This window comes from Curcuma longa, chromosome 14, assembly GCF_044706935.1.
Source record: "Curcuma longa cultivar G26 ecotype Majalengka, Jawa Barat chromosome 14, ITB_CL_G26_1.1, whole genome shotgun sequence".
NCBI classification, from domain to species: Eukaryota; Viridiplantae; Streptophyta; class Magnoliopsida; order Zingiberales; family Zingiberaceae; genus Curcuma; species Curcuma longa.
The window spans coordinates 7,625,904-7,641,044 of NC_133874.1; the positions used below are offsets into that span (position 1 = coordinate 7,625,904).

The window sequence follows — 15,141 nt, forward strand, 5'->3', positions numbered from 1 at the left end:
TGCTTTTCGCTGTTTTTTTCCCGTCCGTGAGCGACCACCAAATCACTGCGACGAATCCCGCTGCCGATGTTGCGGCCGTTGCCGGCGGTCGCCTTCCTTCCGTTCCAGCCCCATTCCTTCCTTCTCCCTCCTCCACCATTTGTCTTCCCGGCCGAGCTCGCACCTTCTCTCCGGAGGAACCTCCGCCGCGCACCGCCCAAATCATCGACCTTCCTCGCCGGAATCCCCTCTGTTTCCGCCGCCGATGCATCTCTAATATTCACTCCTGTTCCTCCGTCAGAAAGTGATTCATACGATGACTCGCACGACTGGTTCGATCCCGCAACACTCTCGGCCTTCCTCGTCTCTGCTTCGAGCCCGGCGAAGGTCGAGCGCCTCCATGCGGCTGCACTCCGGCGGTCTCTCTTCTCGCTCACCTTCGTCGGAAACAATCTCATCAGTGCTTATGCAAGATTCCTCGATTTGGATTCCGCCCTCAAGGTGTTCGACGCAATGGCCACTAGAAATGTTATCTCTTGGACAGCCATTATTAATGCCCATCTCCGGATGAACCTTGACGATGAAGTCATCCGTCTGTTTGATGAAATGCTCGAAAGCCACGTTGAGGCAAACAGCATGACCTACGTTTGCTTGTTGAAGTCCTGCGGGAATTCATCAAAGTTGGAGCTTGGGAGACAGATTCATGCCTGTGTTTTGAAGGGGAATTGGGGGAACCGGATAGTCGATAGCACGCTTGTGTACTTTTATGCAGAGTGTGATGACATCACGAGTGCACGCAGAGTGTTTGATAGAATGCCCAGCAAGGATGTCATCACTTGGACTACCATGATCACTGCTCATGTGCAAGGCGGGAGGGAGCAGAAAGCGCTGTTGATGTTTCAGGAGATGCATGGTGATGATTTAGCCCCGAACGAGTTCACAGTTTGCAGCATCCTGAAGGCTTGTGGAGAACTGAAGGCGCTGAGTTTTGGGAAGCAACTGCATTGTGCCATTGCCAAGGGAATGTACAAAAATGATGTACATGTTGGAACTTCTCTGATTAATATGTATTCCTGGTGTGGAGAGGTTTCAGATGCTCGAATCGTGTTCAATCTGATGCCAAATAGGAATACAGTCACTTGGACTTCTATGATATCTGGTTACGCTAACTGTGGTCTCGGAGAGGAAGCTATACTCCTGTTTCAGAGAATGAAGCAGCGTCGTATCTCTGCAAGCGATCTCACTACAGTAAGTATTCTCAGTGCATGTGGTTGGGTAGGATCTTCATCTATGGGAAAGGAAGTTCATACACAGATAATAAAGAATTCCATCTGCGAAAACATTCAAATAGGAAGCACGCTTATTTGGTTCTACTGCAAATGTGGTAACTATGCTTATGCTGTGAGAGTTTTCGAGGCTATGCCGGTAAAAGATGTAGTTTCCTGGACAGCAATTATCTCAGGCCTTGCTAACCTTGGTCATGGCTTAGAGGCACTGAAATTTTTGAATGGTATGCTATCGGAAGGTGTGGAACCAAACCCCTTCACTTATTCCTCGGCCTTAAAAGCATGTTCGATGTTAGAAGCAGTGGATCACGGTAAATGGATCCATGCTCATGTGAGCAAGAACTTTGGCTTCTCAAATGTGTTTGTTGGCGGTGCATTAATCGACATGTACATGAGATGTGGTTGCACTTCTGATGCTTTGCGAGTGTTTGAAATGATGGAGGAGCACAATTTGGTTTCTTGGAAAATGATGGTCATAGGTTATGCAAGGAATGGGCTCTGCCAAGATGCGCTCAAGTTTATGTACCAAATGCGACAGGAAGGGTTTCATGTTGATGACTATGTTCATGCTACGGTTCTTGGTGCGTGTGGTGATGTCAATTGGGAATCACAAGCCTCTGCTGATTCTTGTATATTCTCAGTTTGAGTTTCCCTGAAATTAATTAAAAATGCCACACGAATTGGCAATTGTGAATCATATATATGAGAATAAAGGCCAAAAAAAAAGTGACTGGAAATCAACCAAATGCTCAGATCTTTCATAAAATCAAAGTTTGTTCTGGTCCATTAGCATGATAATTCTCCTAGATTAATGACTTAAAACAGCTGAACAAAGCCAGCGAGGGGAATAACAGCAGCTAAATGTCAAACTTGATCATTCATTTCTTTCTCTTTTTGGGGGGTTGAATCATGTCTTCTTCATTGTCCTCTTCATCATCCTCTTCCTCCTCTTCTCCCTCATCCTCAGCATTACCACTATCGTCGTCGTCGTTATCTTCATCCTCCTGTTCGTTGTTGTCATTATGATCCTGATCTTCAGGCTCTTCCCCTTCATTCTCACCTTCCCCATCTGGTTCACCTCCATCATCATCCTCATCACCTCCTAAGCTTCATTGCTGTTTGCATCGTTTGGGTTTTCACGGCCCAGATTGTCTTCCTCCGAGTGCTCCTCTCCTCCTCCCTCCGAATCTCCATCTTTGTCTCCCTTGCCATCCCCATCCCTGTCTCCGTCTTCTTCTAAGTACTCACTCTTCTTGCCAAGCTGGACCTCAGGCATCTCATCGGCTAGGTCCTGAATGAAAAAAAAAGGGTTTAGCATGCACCATACAAGTCATTCAATTGGGAAGAATTAGTCTTCTTTAGCAACATTAATGTTCAATGCAAAAGTTAAAAAGGTTTCCAAACTGAAATTCGCACCATTAAATTTGCACAAACACTACGTTTTGCAGCGAGTTGAATTTCACTAAGAAAACACAAATTAAATGATCCAGAATTTCAACAAGGTGCATCCATTAGAATGCAGAATAAACCATATTACAAAGCTGTTGAAATTGTCTACAGAAAGCAGCACATTCTTTTTCCAATTAATGTTTGTCCCTTTGCCAAACAATGATTGTTACAGAAACATCAATGGATACCATGTTCATGAACAAAGAGGGAAGATAACAAAAGAAACCAGCATTTGCCACCTGACCAACACAGGTTCAGATATTGATCAACTGAAAACAAGTTGACATGCACAGCAAAAACAAATATTAAATGAATTTGAGTAGAAGTATACCTATCCATATATAACATCATCAAGGAATTGTTGACTACGTGAATTTTATATATCTTTACAAAAATCTATGCAAGACTACATATAACTAGGATACGAAAGAAGAAAACTTTTAATTTTCTAACGTTGAATGCTTAAAACATTTTTGAAAAGTGTTTGTAAATATAAATTTATATAAAAAAAACTGGAAGCTAAATTGGACGGAAACACCATGGAGTGTAATGAGGTGACAGTAGTGAGAAAAGTTTTTTCAGTAAACTGCTCCTACTTCCTATCTCAAAACCAGACTTGTTGAATAAATTATCGGATCAATGGATTGCAATTCCAGAAGCGAGGAGGAAGAAGAATCAAAAAATTGTGGTCCAATCTTAATTAAAGCATTCTGGTGAGCAGTTATGGCCATAGGGCCACACTCGTGGGTCCTAATGTAACTCCTAAAGACATGGAAGGGAACTGGGGTTCGGTTCCTGACAAGATTAATAGGAAACTTTCATTTTACCAGAAGGTTTGTCTACTTTCTGAAATGCTTTTAGAGTTCTAAGATCGTCAAAAAGCCGCTAGAGTTTGAAAGCTTTATTGTTTTACTCCTCGACTACTAATAATGTTAAGTTACTCAATGGAATATATTATAATATGGAACAAGCATTTGCCTCATTTTCATCATTCCAATAAATCACTAGCTGTTAAATGTTAGTAGCTTTTTTAAAGATATATTTAAAGAACAGATAAATCTTATATAGGTTGGTGCAATAATTTTTTCCTAAAATTAACATCGAGCTCGCAAAGATGCATCTTGTATTTTTATTTTCTGGGATTGCACAAAAGGCAGTAATCGAACGTTTTAAAAGTGTAATGACGGAATCAACTCTTACCGTGAGCAGAAATCGAGCTGCGGCGAGCAATTCCGCCACCGGAACTGTGCTGGCGCAATTCAGCGATCGGAGCAGCGTCGTTTCTGCCGCCGCCTGGGCTTGGACGGCCATGATCCTGCCTGCCGGCGATGGATGGAAATGCCAAATGGAATAGCTGCATGCCGTCAGATGTGATGGAAACCCCTTTTCGAGAACAAAGAAAGAAAATCCATTTTCCTCTAGCTACTCTTTATTTTTCCGCCAAATTAAATTTGATTACTTTAGCGAAACAAGATTTTGAAGGAAAATCCCAAATAAACCGCGCGATCACTATGGCATTTCTTTTTTTAGATTAAATTCGTCCAGTTACAGCAAAACCAGTCGATCTACAAACCGAAACCCTTAGCCGAATGTAATATTCACAGAGGATCTGGCAGTAGAAATTAAAGAGCGAAAAATCGATGCGGAAACGCAAGTGTACCTTGCCAAACAGACCCTGCGATTCGATGATCGAAGACGAACTCAAAGCAGTGCGAGCTGCAAGTGAACTAGTCGAGACTTGAGAGAGAGAGAGAGAGAGGAGGGAGGGAGGCAGGCGATTAATATCCATTGAAATCTCAATTAAGGCCGGCCGGTAATTGAGTGGAGTGGCGTGGTTGCAGGGGAATCGTATCCTCTCTCTCTCTCTCTCTCGCTTTACTTCACCATTTATGAATTATGTTTACAGAAAATAAATATTAACTAATTAATATAAACATATTAATGCATTCACAACAAATTTGTCCAACAATTTATTAAATTTGATCATATATGTGTTTGCTATAGCTAATTAACGATGCCTCAAATTCTAATCGTAGAGATATATTTTAATTTGTTGATTCGTCATAAATTTATGCCACACTCAATGAAGAAAGAGAGGAATAAAAGAAAGAGAAGAATATAATCCCTAAATGAACTTTACCTCCACAAGAATCCGAGAGAGAGATAGAGAGCATCAGTTCTTTGCTCACTTTAAACAGTTGAATGCTACACTAAACACCAATGATAATGAAGCATAAGTACTCTTAAGAATTTTCTTCCAGCCAATCTCCAACTGCAAGGAATAGGAATATATAGAACAAATTGTTTTCAGTCAAAACCTACACCAGATATATAATCAAAACATGCATGAGCTGTGTCCAGAACGAATTATATTGTAGCATTTTGGTGGTATCGATCTTCTACTCCTACTTTTCAGTCAAAACATGCATGAGCTAGCTAGCTGTGTCCAGAATTTTAAGGGAGGGTTGACCCACCCACCTAAACATATCCACAAACAAATCTAGGATTTATAGATTCCCAGTTCCAAAACCTAATCTCACCTCACAAATCATTTAACATAAAGTTCTTGACGTACGTATACATTCTTGAATTTCATCTTCACGTACGCTCTTATCCAGCAGTTTGCACTTCTCAGCAAATCCTGTGATCATTGCATTGTAAAAGACGTATAAAGTGTCATCAATGCGATCATGCGTGGTTTTATGTACATCGACATCAAAGAGTTGCAGCAGGAACAGGAGGATATATATATATATATACTGTGACAGAGTCTACTAATATAATGATGCTTCCATTGATACATACATTCATTGACCTGAAGTGGCATTTGAGCAAACAGATTCAAAGCGAGGGATGGCTTGCTGGCCTGCAATCAGAAGTGACCATCATGATATATACAACGTTTCTAACTGGCATGGGATCAAATATATATACAATGTGAAGGAAAGAAATGGGACTCTATGCCGTTCTTGATGACTGAAGCATGTCCGGCCCATATGTTCCCATGAATCCAAATTTTCTGGGGAGATGCAAAAAACTACTGATCATTCAACATGCCAATCAAAATATATAAATTTGAATTATGAAGGTGCAACGACAAGATATTGCTATGCAAACCTTAATGATTATTTCATATGACCATATGAGCACAATGCTTCACCTCGATTAATACAAGAGGTAGCTAGTTCTATGTGCCCTATCGGTCGTGCATTATTGTGAATGACGAGGTTGATTCTTATGCCATTCCCTACGACCTTGTCTCTTATCTGGCGAGCCAGCACATGCATCCTTCCTCCTTTGCCAAAAGGGAAGGCGTGCCTTTCACTCTTTTGCTTCAAAGTATCCACTTTCCTAGGGAAAGCAAGTAAAGCAATCTTATACAGTTTAAATTCTTCTTGTGAAATCTATTTCATGATCAATGATTGGAGTTGTGGATGGCCTCGTTAATTTGGTATGAGGTCCTGATAATAGAAAGCTAGCATTATATTTTGCCTCTCCTCCTTTTGAGAAAAATCTACAATGAAGAGGCCAGAGGGACCATACCTTGCATAGGAATTTAACCTTGATTGTTCGTTCGTTCGTTCGTTTTGACATTTTATAGTCTTTAGCCAAGTGTTGCATTATTGTGACGACTAAGTCTGCATGCATAAGGAGAAAGAAGGAATGAATGAGTGAAGTAGATGGAATATGAAGCATATGGACTTTTTTTTGTGAAGGGACTGCAGCAAAAGCAAAAGGTCGAAGGGGCCAAGGCCAAAACTGTATTCTCAGACCATTAGGAACATGCCACCGTACCAAAAGCTTTGTGAATGGCCTCAGCCTTGAGAATCTCGTGATGGTGTGTCCAATCGAATCGAAAGCATATCAAAGACGACTGGAGCAAAGAGCACAACGCAAAGAACCCGCACACAGTGAAGTGATCGTGACATTGGAAGTTATGATCAGGTGCATTGAACAAATAATCTTAGACCAATCTCTTTATAATAATTAAACACTACGTTAATTTGAATATATATTAATTTATGAGCGAGTGTCTTGTAAACTTTTGCTTTTTTCCCCCTGGAATCAAATCGTCAACATTTCGCTTAACTATACTTCTCCTTTCTCCACATGCATAGATTCTGTAGACGACGAACTCAATGCTCAGGTGATGAATGCCACTAGAGAAGAAAGTTTTCGAGCAAACGATTCAAGCACATGAGTTGATCGTGCGAATTGAATGAGCAGTGTGCTGATCTGAGAATGACCTCAAAATTAAAACTTCTGGCTCACACAACTGACTTAGATTTACGTGAAACACAATGGCATCTTAATTGGTGATGAACAGCTGTTTTCATAAATATTCCTTGCGTAAGCCATTGCCATTGCAGCAGTGATGCATGATACATGCAAATTAAATTGTTAAAATACGTACTCTGTTTGTTTTTTTTTAAATAACTAAGACAGTGAAATATAATTGCCTCGAAAGAATTGAAAAGGGTAAGGTTTCTGTATCAACTAGCAGTGGCTTTTGAACTTTCATAAACCGAAAGTTCATACTTTGCCCTCATAATTTAGTTCCTTTTACAACTGAGGGAGAATATATTTGAGGAATTTGAAACCGTAAGGCATTGTGAAAAAAAAAACTTAAATTCTAGGAGATAAAATGAAAATGTTAATTTACTAACAACAATGATATATATACCAATTAATCTCTTAAACTCGAGTCCAACAAACAACAAAGAATATATATGAGAGGCTGTCTGTTTAATTTCCAAGAGAAAATATATAATACTTTTTCCAAAACTTTTATGCTTTCTGTTGGTTTCATATGCCTTTGTTAGACCTATATAAGAAGAGCTGAGCTGCACAAGTGGAGGTCGACCACAGAGACCCTCCTCTCCTCTCTCATTCTTCCTCTTAATTTCTTCGGAGATCACTCACTCATCGCCTAATCAAACAATCAAGCTCTTTTTCAGATTGCTTTGTGGTTAATTTCCATTTGCAGGAATCACTGAGTCTGATCTCTCCATTTCACCAAGCCAAACATATCGACTGAAATCCTCCAAAATCTCACATTTCATCATTTTTTAAAAAATCGTTCAGCTTTTGGTTCTTTCAGTATAGTTCCATTTGTTGCCATGGAAGGAGCACTAAACTACTTCTCCAGCTTGCTGGGTGGGCACAGCCACCACAAGAGGAAGAGGCAGTTCCAGACTGTGGAGCTCAAAGTCAGGATGGATTGCGAAGGTTGCGAACTCAAAGTTCGAAATGCACTCTCTCGCATGAGAGGTTTGATCGACCATCTCCTTTAATTTCTTCTTCTTGCATTGTAGCTTTGAAAGTTTGCTAACTCTATTAGACTCCCTAACGTCGTACGTATGTTTGTTTTACCAATTAAAGGAGTTCAATCTGTGGACATCAATAGAAAACAATATAAGGTAACAGTGGTAGGATACATCGAGCCGCATCAGGTATTGAAGAGGATTCAGTCGACTGGAAAAAAGGCGGAAATATGGCCTTACGTGCCCTACAACTTGGTGGTTCACCCTTATACTGCCCAAACTTATGATAAGAGAGCACCAGCAGGGCATGTGAAGAATGTAGAAGTGATCACAATGTCTAACCAAGTGGCAGTACTGAGGCCAGAGGACAAGCTTTCCATTATGTTTAGCGATGACAACCCTAATGCTTGCTCTGTTATGTAAACCAAATTAGCTAGCTAGCTAGCTAGAGATTAATTTGGACACTTTAATTTCAACTATATGCCACACTTTTGTTTTCTCGTTCCACTTTATCGAATTCGATGTTATGTAATAAGTTAAAGTAGACTAAGACCTTTAATTTGTGTGGAATTAAGAAGAGCTAGCTAGCTACATTTATCAACTAGCTTATTTTTGTAGTTGCATTTAATTTGCTTGCGTATTTGACATTAACTAATTTCATTTCTAGATTAAAGATTCATTAGTTTTTTTAACAGTTCAATGATAGGAAAATATATAACTCTTGAGAGTCTTGAACTCATAATAAAATAAATAAAATCTCCATTCGAGGGTGCATGCATGACTAACCTAGCTAGCTACAAAAGGAGACCGGCCGGAGCCGCGCCTATATATGCTTTATATCAAAAGGTACTCGACATGCATGGGTTGTCGATAGTAAACTCTACTTTCATGCACATATGCACAAGATTACGTACCCAAATGTTCATGTCGATTAAAATATATATAAGACACTACACTACCACTACACTACACAAAACATATATATATAATAAGATATAGTATTATCTAGATCATGACATTCAAAAGGAGATCCTCAAACAAAGTAGAACCTACGAAAGAACCCTTGTGCAACTAGACTCTATAAAGACAATCAACGAAAGGTCTTATGGCACCATGCTAAGAGTTACTGTCGATCCTTATCTCATTGTCATTTTACCCCGGCCCTTCGTGAAACTATGCACATATTTTCATAGGTTAAATTTTAAAGATATGACAGTGAAAAAAGCACTTGATCGACTCAAATATAACTTGCTTACATGTATTGATGGATAATATCCATGTGATTGACATACCTAATTATTTTTATGAATCATGAATCATAAATATTAAATCATAGCTAAATAATTTAAATTAATCAATCACTAACCGACCTTAGCTCAGTTGGTAGAGCGGAGGACTGTAGTTGGCTTGCAGATTATCCTTAGGTCGCTGGTTCGAATCCGGCAGGTCGGATTTTTTAAAATTTTCGCATTTAAAATTATTTTATTCACTTATTTGGTTTTTAACGTTCCTACAATCATCAAAATCTCCCGCACACTTATTTTATTCACTTATTTTGTTGAAATGTCTTGTACCAATAAATAACTTTGATTATTATTATTATTATTTGTCTATAAACGTGTATTCGAGTCAAAACCACACGTTGATCATGTTTTCCTATTTTTTAAGCCACCAACCACTTTTTAAGTCATAAGCCAATGTTTTCAAAAGAGAGCAAACCAAACCAAATCAAATTTGCTAAATCCTGATTCTCCATCCAGTAAACCGGTCAAAATTTCAATTCAATTACATTTGTTTTTTTAAAAAAATTAAAATTAAAAATAAAATTACATCACATTGATTTATAATTTTTGATTTAATAAATTGAATCGATGAATAGCTTGATTGAACGGGAACTTACGTTTTAGTTACTAATTGCTATAAACTCAAAGTCAACCGGATGTCTCTTATCAAAATAGCATGAAAGCCACGGCGTTTGCGTTGAACGATTAGGACTTTTCTATTTGCTTTGACATCCATAATTTTAATAATCATGGCAACGATGCATTTAGCCCCCTCATAGTTCTCTTTGAAGGTGACCCTTTGAAATTTCAAAAATTTGAAATTACCTAATCGCCTCACGAGTATAATATTGCATTTCATATAAGAAAGTAAACTAACATTAACATAGTGGATTAGCCCACTTTTTAAGGCAGTATAGTTAACTTTAATGTTCATTAATTGGGTTTTGAATTATAAAATTGTCAAATTGTATCAATTTAGAAAACGACACGTGCACAAAATTGTCATGAAACGCTTTTTCATTTATTTTGTCTCTTTTTTGAAAATTTGACTTACCACTTCACTTTTCTTTAAATTTCATAATCAAGGGAAAAGTAAAATGAACTCGTATTTCGATCCAAACAAATAAAAAATTCATAAAAGAAAGCTCTTAAAAAGAATTATGTAATATCTGATATTAAAATTATTTATGTTAAGATAAGTGATACGAGCTGGAAAATATAGGAGCCAAATGCGGTCAAAATTATGGGAATATTTCCAAAAATAAGGTAAAATATGATGGTGAAACGTATATTGACACGATTTTATTATTTATTTATTTATTTATTTGCGAAGAATTCGTCGTTTTTGGCGACGCTGCTATAACTTGCACCACCAAACACCTTCTTCTCGTTGTTGTTAGCTTGCTAATCGCTCTCCCACCTGCGATCGCCTTCTCCGAGGAGGAACTTTGCTTCCTCAGCCTTCTTCGTCCTTGTTTTCCCCCACTTCAACAATCAACCCTGCGCAAATCCGTCGCTTTCGGCCTCGGTAGCATCGAAGTCGTCTCCGCTGGCGGGGGCTGCACGAGCGCGCTAAAAAAAGGTGTGCGATCCTGCGGCCTCTGGGTTTCCAGGCCGATCTTTCTGTGTACCCGAATAAGGTGACGCCGGGACTCTTCCTTCTCCTCGTTTCTTGTAATGTGTTCTTGAATGCGAAGATTTGGGGACAAATCACAGACGCAATTAATAATGATTACAATCTGCCGAGAATCTAGCCACCCTTGTTATTTCTGAATAATCTCAAATGCATTTGAAATTAGGTTCCCTCATGAATTAATTAGATTGTTATCTTTTTTAAGGATGATCTGTACAATGTATTGAAGGTGCTACAATTTCTGATCAAAGTGTTTGGACTTTTTTTTTTGTTATCCTTTTTGGTACTTTGACTCTTAGAAATTCCGCTGCAATTTATTATGCTCTAGTTTCAGTTCATTCTCCTTCTTTTCTTATGTTATATAATCATCTCTGTCAAGCTAGAAATTTAAAAGGGCAAAGATTTAATTTGTTTATTACAGCATAGTTATTGTTATATGGGTAAGAAGTTTTGTCCCCTCCAATTTCTTCCTTAAAGTAATGGATGGTATAACTGACAAGATTTTCCTCTATTTTTTTCAATGTTTTGGATTTCAGAATGGCTTCAGCAGCAACATGTCTTCATGCTACCAGTTCCATTCAAGCACAGGGATCCAAGCATGTCTTTCCACTGCAAATGGTTTCTATGGGCTTTAGCCTTGACATGCGGTTCCATGCAAAGAGAAAAAACTTTCCTGCAAGCTTGAAATTGCATGTGGTTCATGCATCAAGCTCACATTCCTCCATTGCTGACCCAATTGAAGTACCATCAAACAGCAATTCTGGCAATTCTGAGAAAAAATCAAGTAATGTTTTAAGTCCTTTTACCCTGCTTTAAGTTTTATCTTTCTGCTAAATGTATATCTCCTAACAAAGATAAGTGATTGAAAATATATATGATAAATCTAATTCTTGTTTGCTGATTCCTTTCTAGTTATGAAAGGGTACCTTCATCTAATGGAAATCATCTTTTGATTGTTTCACAGTGGAAGCTTCACTAATCCTGATCAGACATGGAGAGTCTTTGTGGAATGAGAAAAACCTCTTTACTGGCTGTGTTGATGTACCATTGACTAAAAAGGGTGTGGAGGAGGCAATTCAAGCTGGTAAAAGAATAAGCAATATACCAATTGACATGATCTATACTTCTTCACTTATACGTGCCCAAATGACTGCTATGCTTGCGATATCAGAACATCGCCGCAAAAAGGTTTTTGATTCCCTGTCCTTTTAACTAGTTACTTTCAAAATAAACTTCTTTCTTATCAAAAGCATCTTCTCAATACATTGACAATCAATAAGACTAGTCAATGATTTGCTTAACTTTACACTTGTTTTGACTTTCATTTAGGTGCCAATCATCATTCACAATGAGAATGAACAGGCCCAGAAATGGAGTCAGATATACAGCGAAGAGACCAAAAAGCAGTCCATCCCTGTGATAACAGCTTGGCAACTGAATGAAAGAATGTAATGAGCAATTCTGAACCATTGTCTTAGACATGTTTATTTTCTACATTAGAACTTCATCCTTATTATTCATTAGGTACGGTGAGTTACAAGGTCTCAACAAACAAGAAACAGCTGAGTTATTTGGAAAAGAGAAGGTTCATGAGTGGCGTCGTAGCTATGATGTTCCTCCCCCAAATGGTGAGAGCTTGGAGATGTGTGCTAAAAGAGCTGTGGCTTATTTTAGAGATCAAGTAAGGACAATTTAAATGAATATGTTGTTTGGCATATTTTTTTTTTCTCCTTGCAGTTTTAAAGAATTGATTTAGGTAATTGGAAAAAATGATTTTTTCCCAAATAATTTGAAGCTTTTACTTGAATTCCTAATTAACATTCTTTCTTGTTAGCTATGTAAAGAATGGTTCATATCAGATAAATTGTTACTTGAATAGTACTAAGTTTTCCCATCAGATCCATTTAAAGTTGTTTTCTACCAAATGCATAACAACAACACTCCTTAAGTTGTGCTGGTCAAACTTTTGTCTTCACGTACTGTGTTATTGCCCATGATAGACTCAGCATGCCTTTGATTGCCTAGCTAAGAAGTTGTGTATTTTCAGTTACACCGTTTATTGATTTTATGTTCACAAAATATCGCATCATTATCAGCAAATAGTTGTGATACCTTGAGGTTGAGCTACATCAGCTGCACACTTGCTCATTAGAGTAAATTATCTAATACTCATGGCATTGGCCTTTGAAATTTCATTTAGATTGTACCTCAACTCTTGGATGGGAAGAATGTGATGATTGCTGCACATGGAAACTCTCTCAGGTCCATCATTATGTACCTGGACAAATTGACTTCTCAAGAGGTGAGGAGTTGGGTTATCATTTGAAGCTTTGTGGATTGAACTGATTTTAGCATCTAATTAAAACTATTTTTTTGTCTTCAGGTCATCGACCTTGAACTGTCAACTGGCATACCTATGCTTTACATATACAAGAATGAGAAGTTTGTTCGGAGAGGCAGCCCAATTCCTCCTTCTGAAGCTGGTGTTTATGCTTATACCAGAGTATGAATTCTTTTACAATTGATCCTTTAATTCTATTCGTTGCATTAATACTTTATACTTGTCTTTTAGGTTGCTATAATCTCTCTGTATAATCTACATAAAAGGCAACTGCTTTATGAAAAATGAGCATAATAGGGTTTAGTTTGGGATGTTGATGCATTACGATCTAATAGATTAATTATATATGTAAAAGAAAATCAAGGTAGAAACAAAGTGGAACTACCATCAACAGCTCCCCACTCGGAAATATTGATGAGATAGATGTTCTTTAAGAATCTAATTCTTTGCTCTATGAAGCACTTCTGTTTCTTTCCTCCTGTTAAGAAAAAAAAGGACAAGTTTTCTTGTCATGGCATTGAAAATGCTTCCAGGAGGGCATTCATAGTTTTTCACAATCATTGTAACCATATTGTGATTATGATGTGAAGTAGATTTAGACCACAAGTGAAATTCTAATCTTGCTCTTTTGTCACCCTTGTGGTTGTTAGGCACGAACATATTCAAAAATTCATGTCTTATTTCTTTTTGGCATGTATAAATTATAGTATAAGAAGATTGAGATTGATTGATTACATTTTATCAGATAAGTTATAGTCAGTAGATACAACTAGAATTCATGAAGAAGGCATCGTCCACCTTCCAAGATAAACAATTCAACTTCATTCAGTGTACATAGTTTTCTCTCAGTAAAAGTAGATGAGTGTCCTACATTGTATAAAAGTAGATTTGAACCAGCTGTACTTTAGATTGTCACGAGTTATCAACAGAAAAAGTTTTTCTGATTGTATGTTAGCAGTTTATTGTGATCCAAGCTCTCGTAGTTGGTTAAGCTTGATCTTTGATCTACAGTTGGACTAAGGATACTAGTTGTTCGACAATTCTTTGCCGCTATTGGTTTCTTAAACATCCCATCCTATAGATTAACCACTACTGCACTCGTTCATCCAAGGACCTGCAAATTCATTGCTAAAGGCTCAGAGACTTAGAGTTTTAATTTACCCCCTCTATATCTGTGTCGACACTCCCATTGAATACGATATTGCCATTGATCAGGACTAACAAATTTTGCGAATGGCCCTGTCACATACTTGGATCCCTCCCATACACGAGTCCAAGTACATTGCTTAAAAATTACACTGGCATTTCTGATATCTAATCCTTTTGTCGGCTGACACAAATCTCTTACGCTTGAATGCAGAGGTTGGCTCTTTACAGGCAGAAACTAGACAAGCTCGATGAAATGTTCGAATAAGATGACGATGACAGGTAATAAGCCCTGCAATGATAGCTAAGAAGCTTCTCTTTGATCTTCATTGTAGTTTTTACTACTCATACGCAGCCAAACTAACTTTGCGTTCCTATATGTTCTTTGCAGGCTGCTGCTACTGAACACCTCGATGAGTTCTCCCTGAAGTTAAGAAAGCTTCACCACAATTGCATTTTCCAGTGTCTTGATTAGTTCCTGAAGTATAGTAGAATAAATCAGCTCCTTCTCTTTTACTGTAATTAAGAGCTAGTTCTGTGGAACATGGAAGATCCTGCAACTTGCCATTTCGTTTCTTTGTTTTTCTTTTGATGATTGATGAAGATATATGGTGGTATTATAGCGCAACTTCTAAGGAAATTTTTTAGGTTGAATCTGCAAACACAAGGATTGACTGTTGATTAATTCACTACCCTCGTATTTGATTAGTCAGAAAACTAATGCTACAGCTCATTATTATTATTATTATTATTATTATTA

The 15,141-nt window shown here is 38.0% G+C and overlaps 2 protein-coding genes, 1 non-coding gene and 1 pseudogene across 4 annotated transcripts; 3 read left to right on the top strand and 1 right to left on the bottom strand.

Moving 5' to 3' along the window:
• The first annotated feature begins 66 nt into the window (after positions 1-66).
• LOC141845533 (pentatricopeptide repeat-containing protein At4g18520, chloroplastic-like) lies at positions 67-1,976 on the top strand. The gene has a single exon (XM_074733594.1). It carries the CDS (start codon positions 67-69, stop codon positions 1,909-1,911), a length of 1,845 nt encoding a protein of 614 aa, XP_074589695.1. The 3' UTR covers positions 1,912-1,976.
• Positions 1,977-2,004: 28 nt separating this feature from the next.
• LOC141845658 (uncharacterized) lies at positions 2,005-4,503 on the bottom strand (annotated as a pseudogene).
• A 4,840-nt stretch (positions 4,504-9,343) lies between these two features.
• On the top strand, positions 9,344-9,430 carry TRNAY-GUA (transfer RNA tyrosine (anticodon GUA)). The gene is given in 2 exon segments: positions 9,344-9,380; positions 9,395-9,430. It is a non-coding gene; the product is annotated as a tRNA-Tyr (tRNA).
• A 1,235-nt stretch (positions 9,431-10,665) lies between these two features.
• On the top strand, positions 10,666-15,066 carry LOC141845170 (2,3-bisphosphoglycerate-dependent phosphoglycerate mutase 1-like). Of its 2 annotated transcripts, none has more exons than XM_074733225.1 (9): positions 10,666-10,901; positions 11,431-11,678; positions 11,859-12,082; positions 12,224-12,342; positions 12,419-12,575; positions 13,095-13,196; positions 13,278-13,397; positions 14,596-14,663; positions 14,773-15,066. In XM_074733225.1, the coding sequence occupies exons 2-8, from the start codon at positions 11,432-11,434 to the stop codon at positions 14,647-14,649; spliced, it is 1,023 nt and encodes a 340-aa protein (XP_074589326.1). In that variant the 5' UTR covers positions 10,666-10,901; position 11,431; the 3' UTR covers positions 14,650-14,663; positions 14,773-15,066. The 2 variants fall into 2 exon arrangements, with proteins under 2 accessions (XP_074589326.1, XP_074589327.1); XM_074733226.1 differs by having other exon boundaries at positions 10,666-10,843.
• Positions 15,067-15,141: the final 75 nt, after the last annotated feature.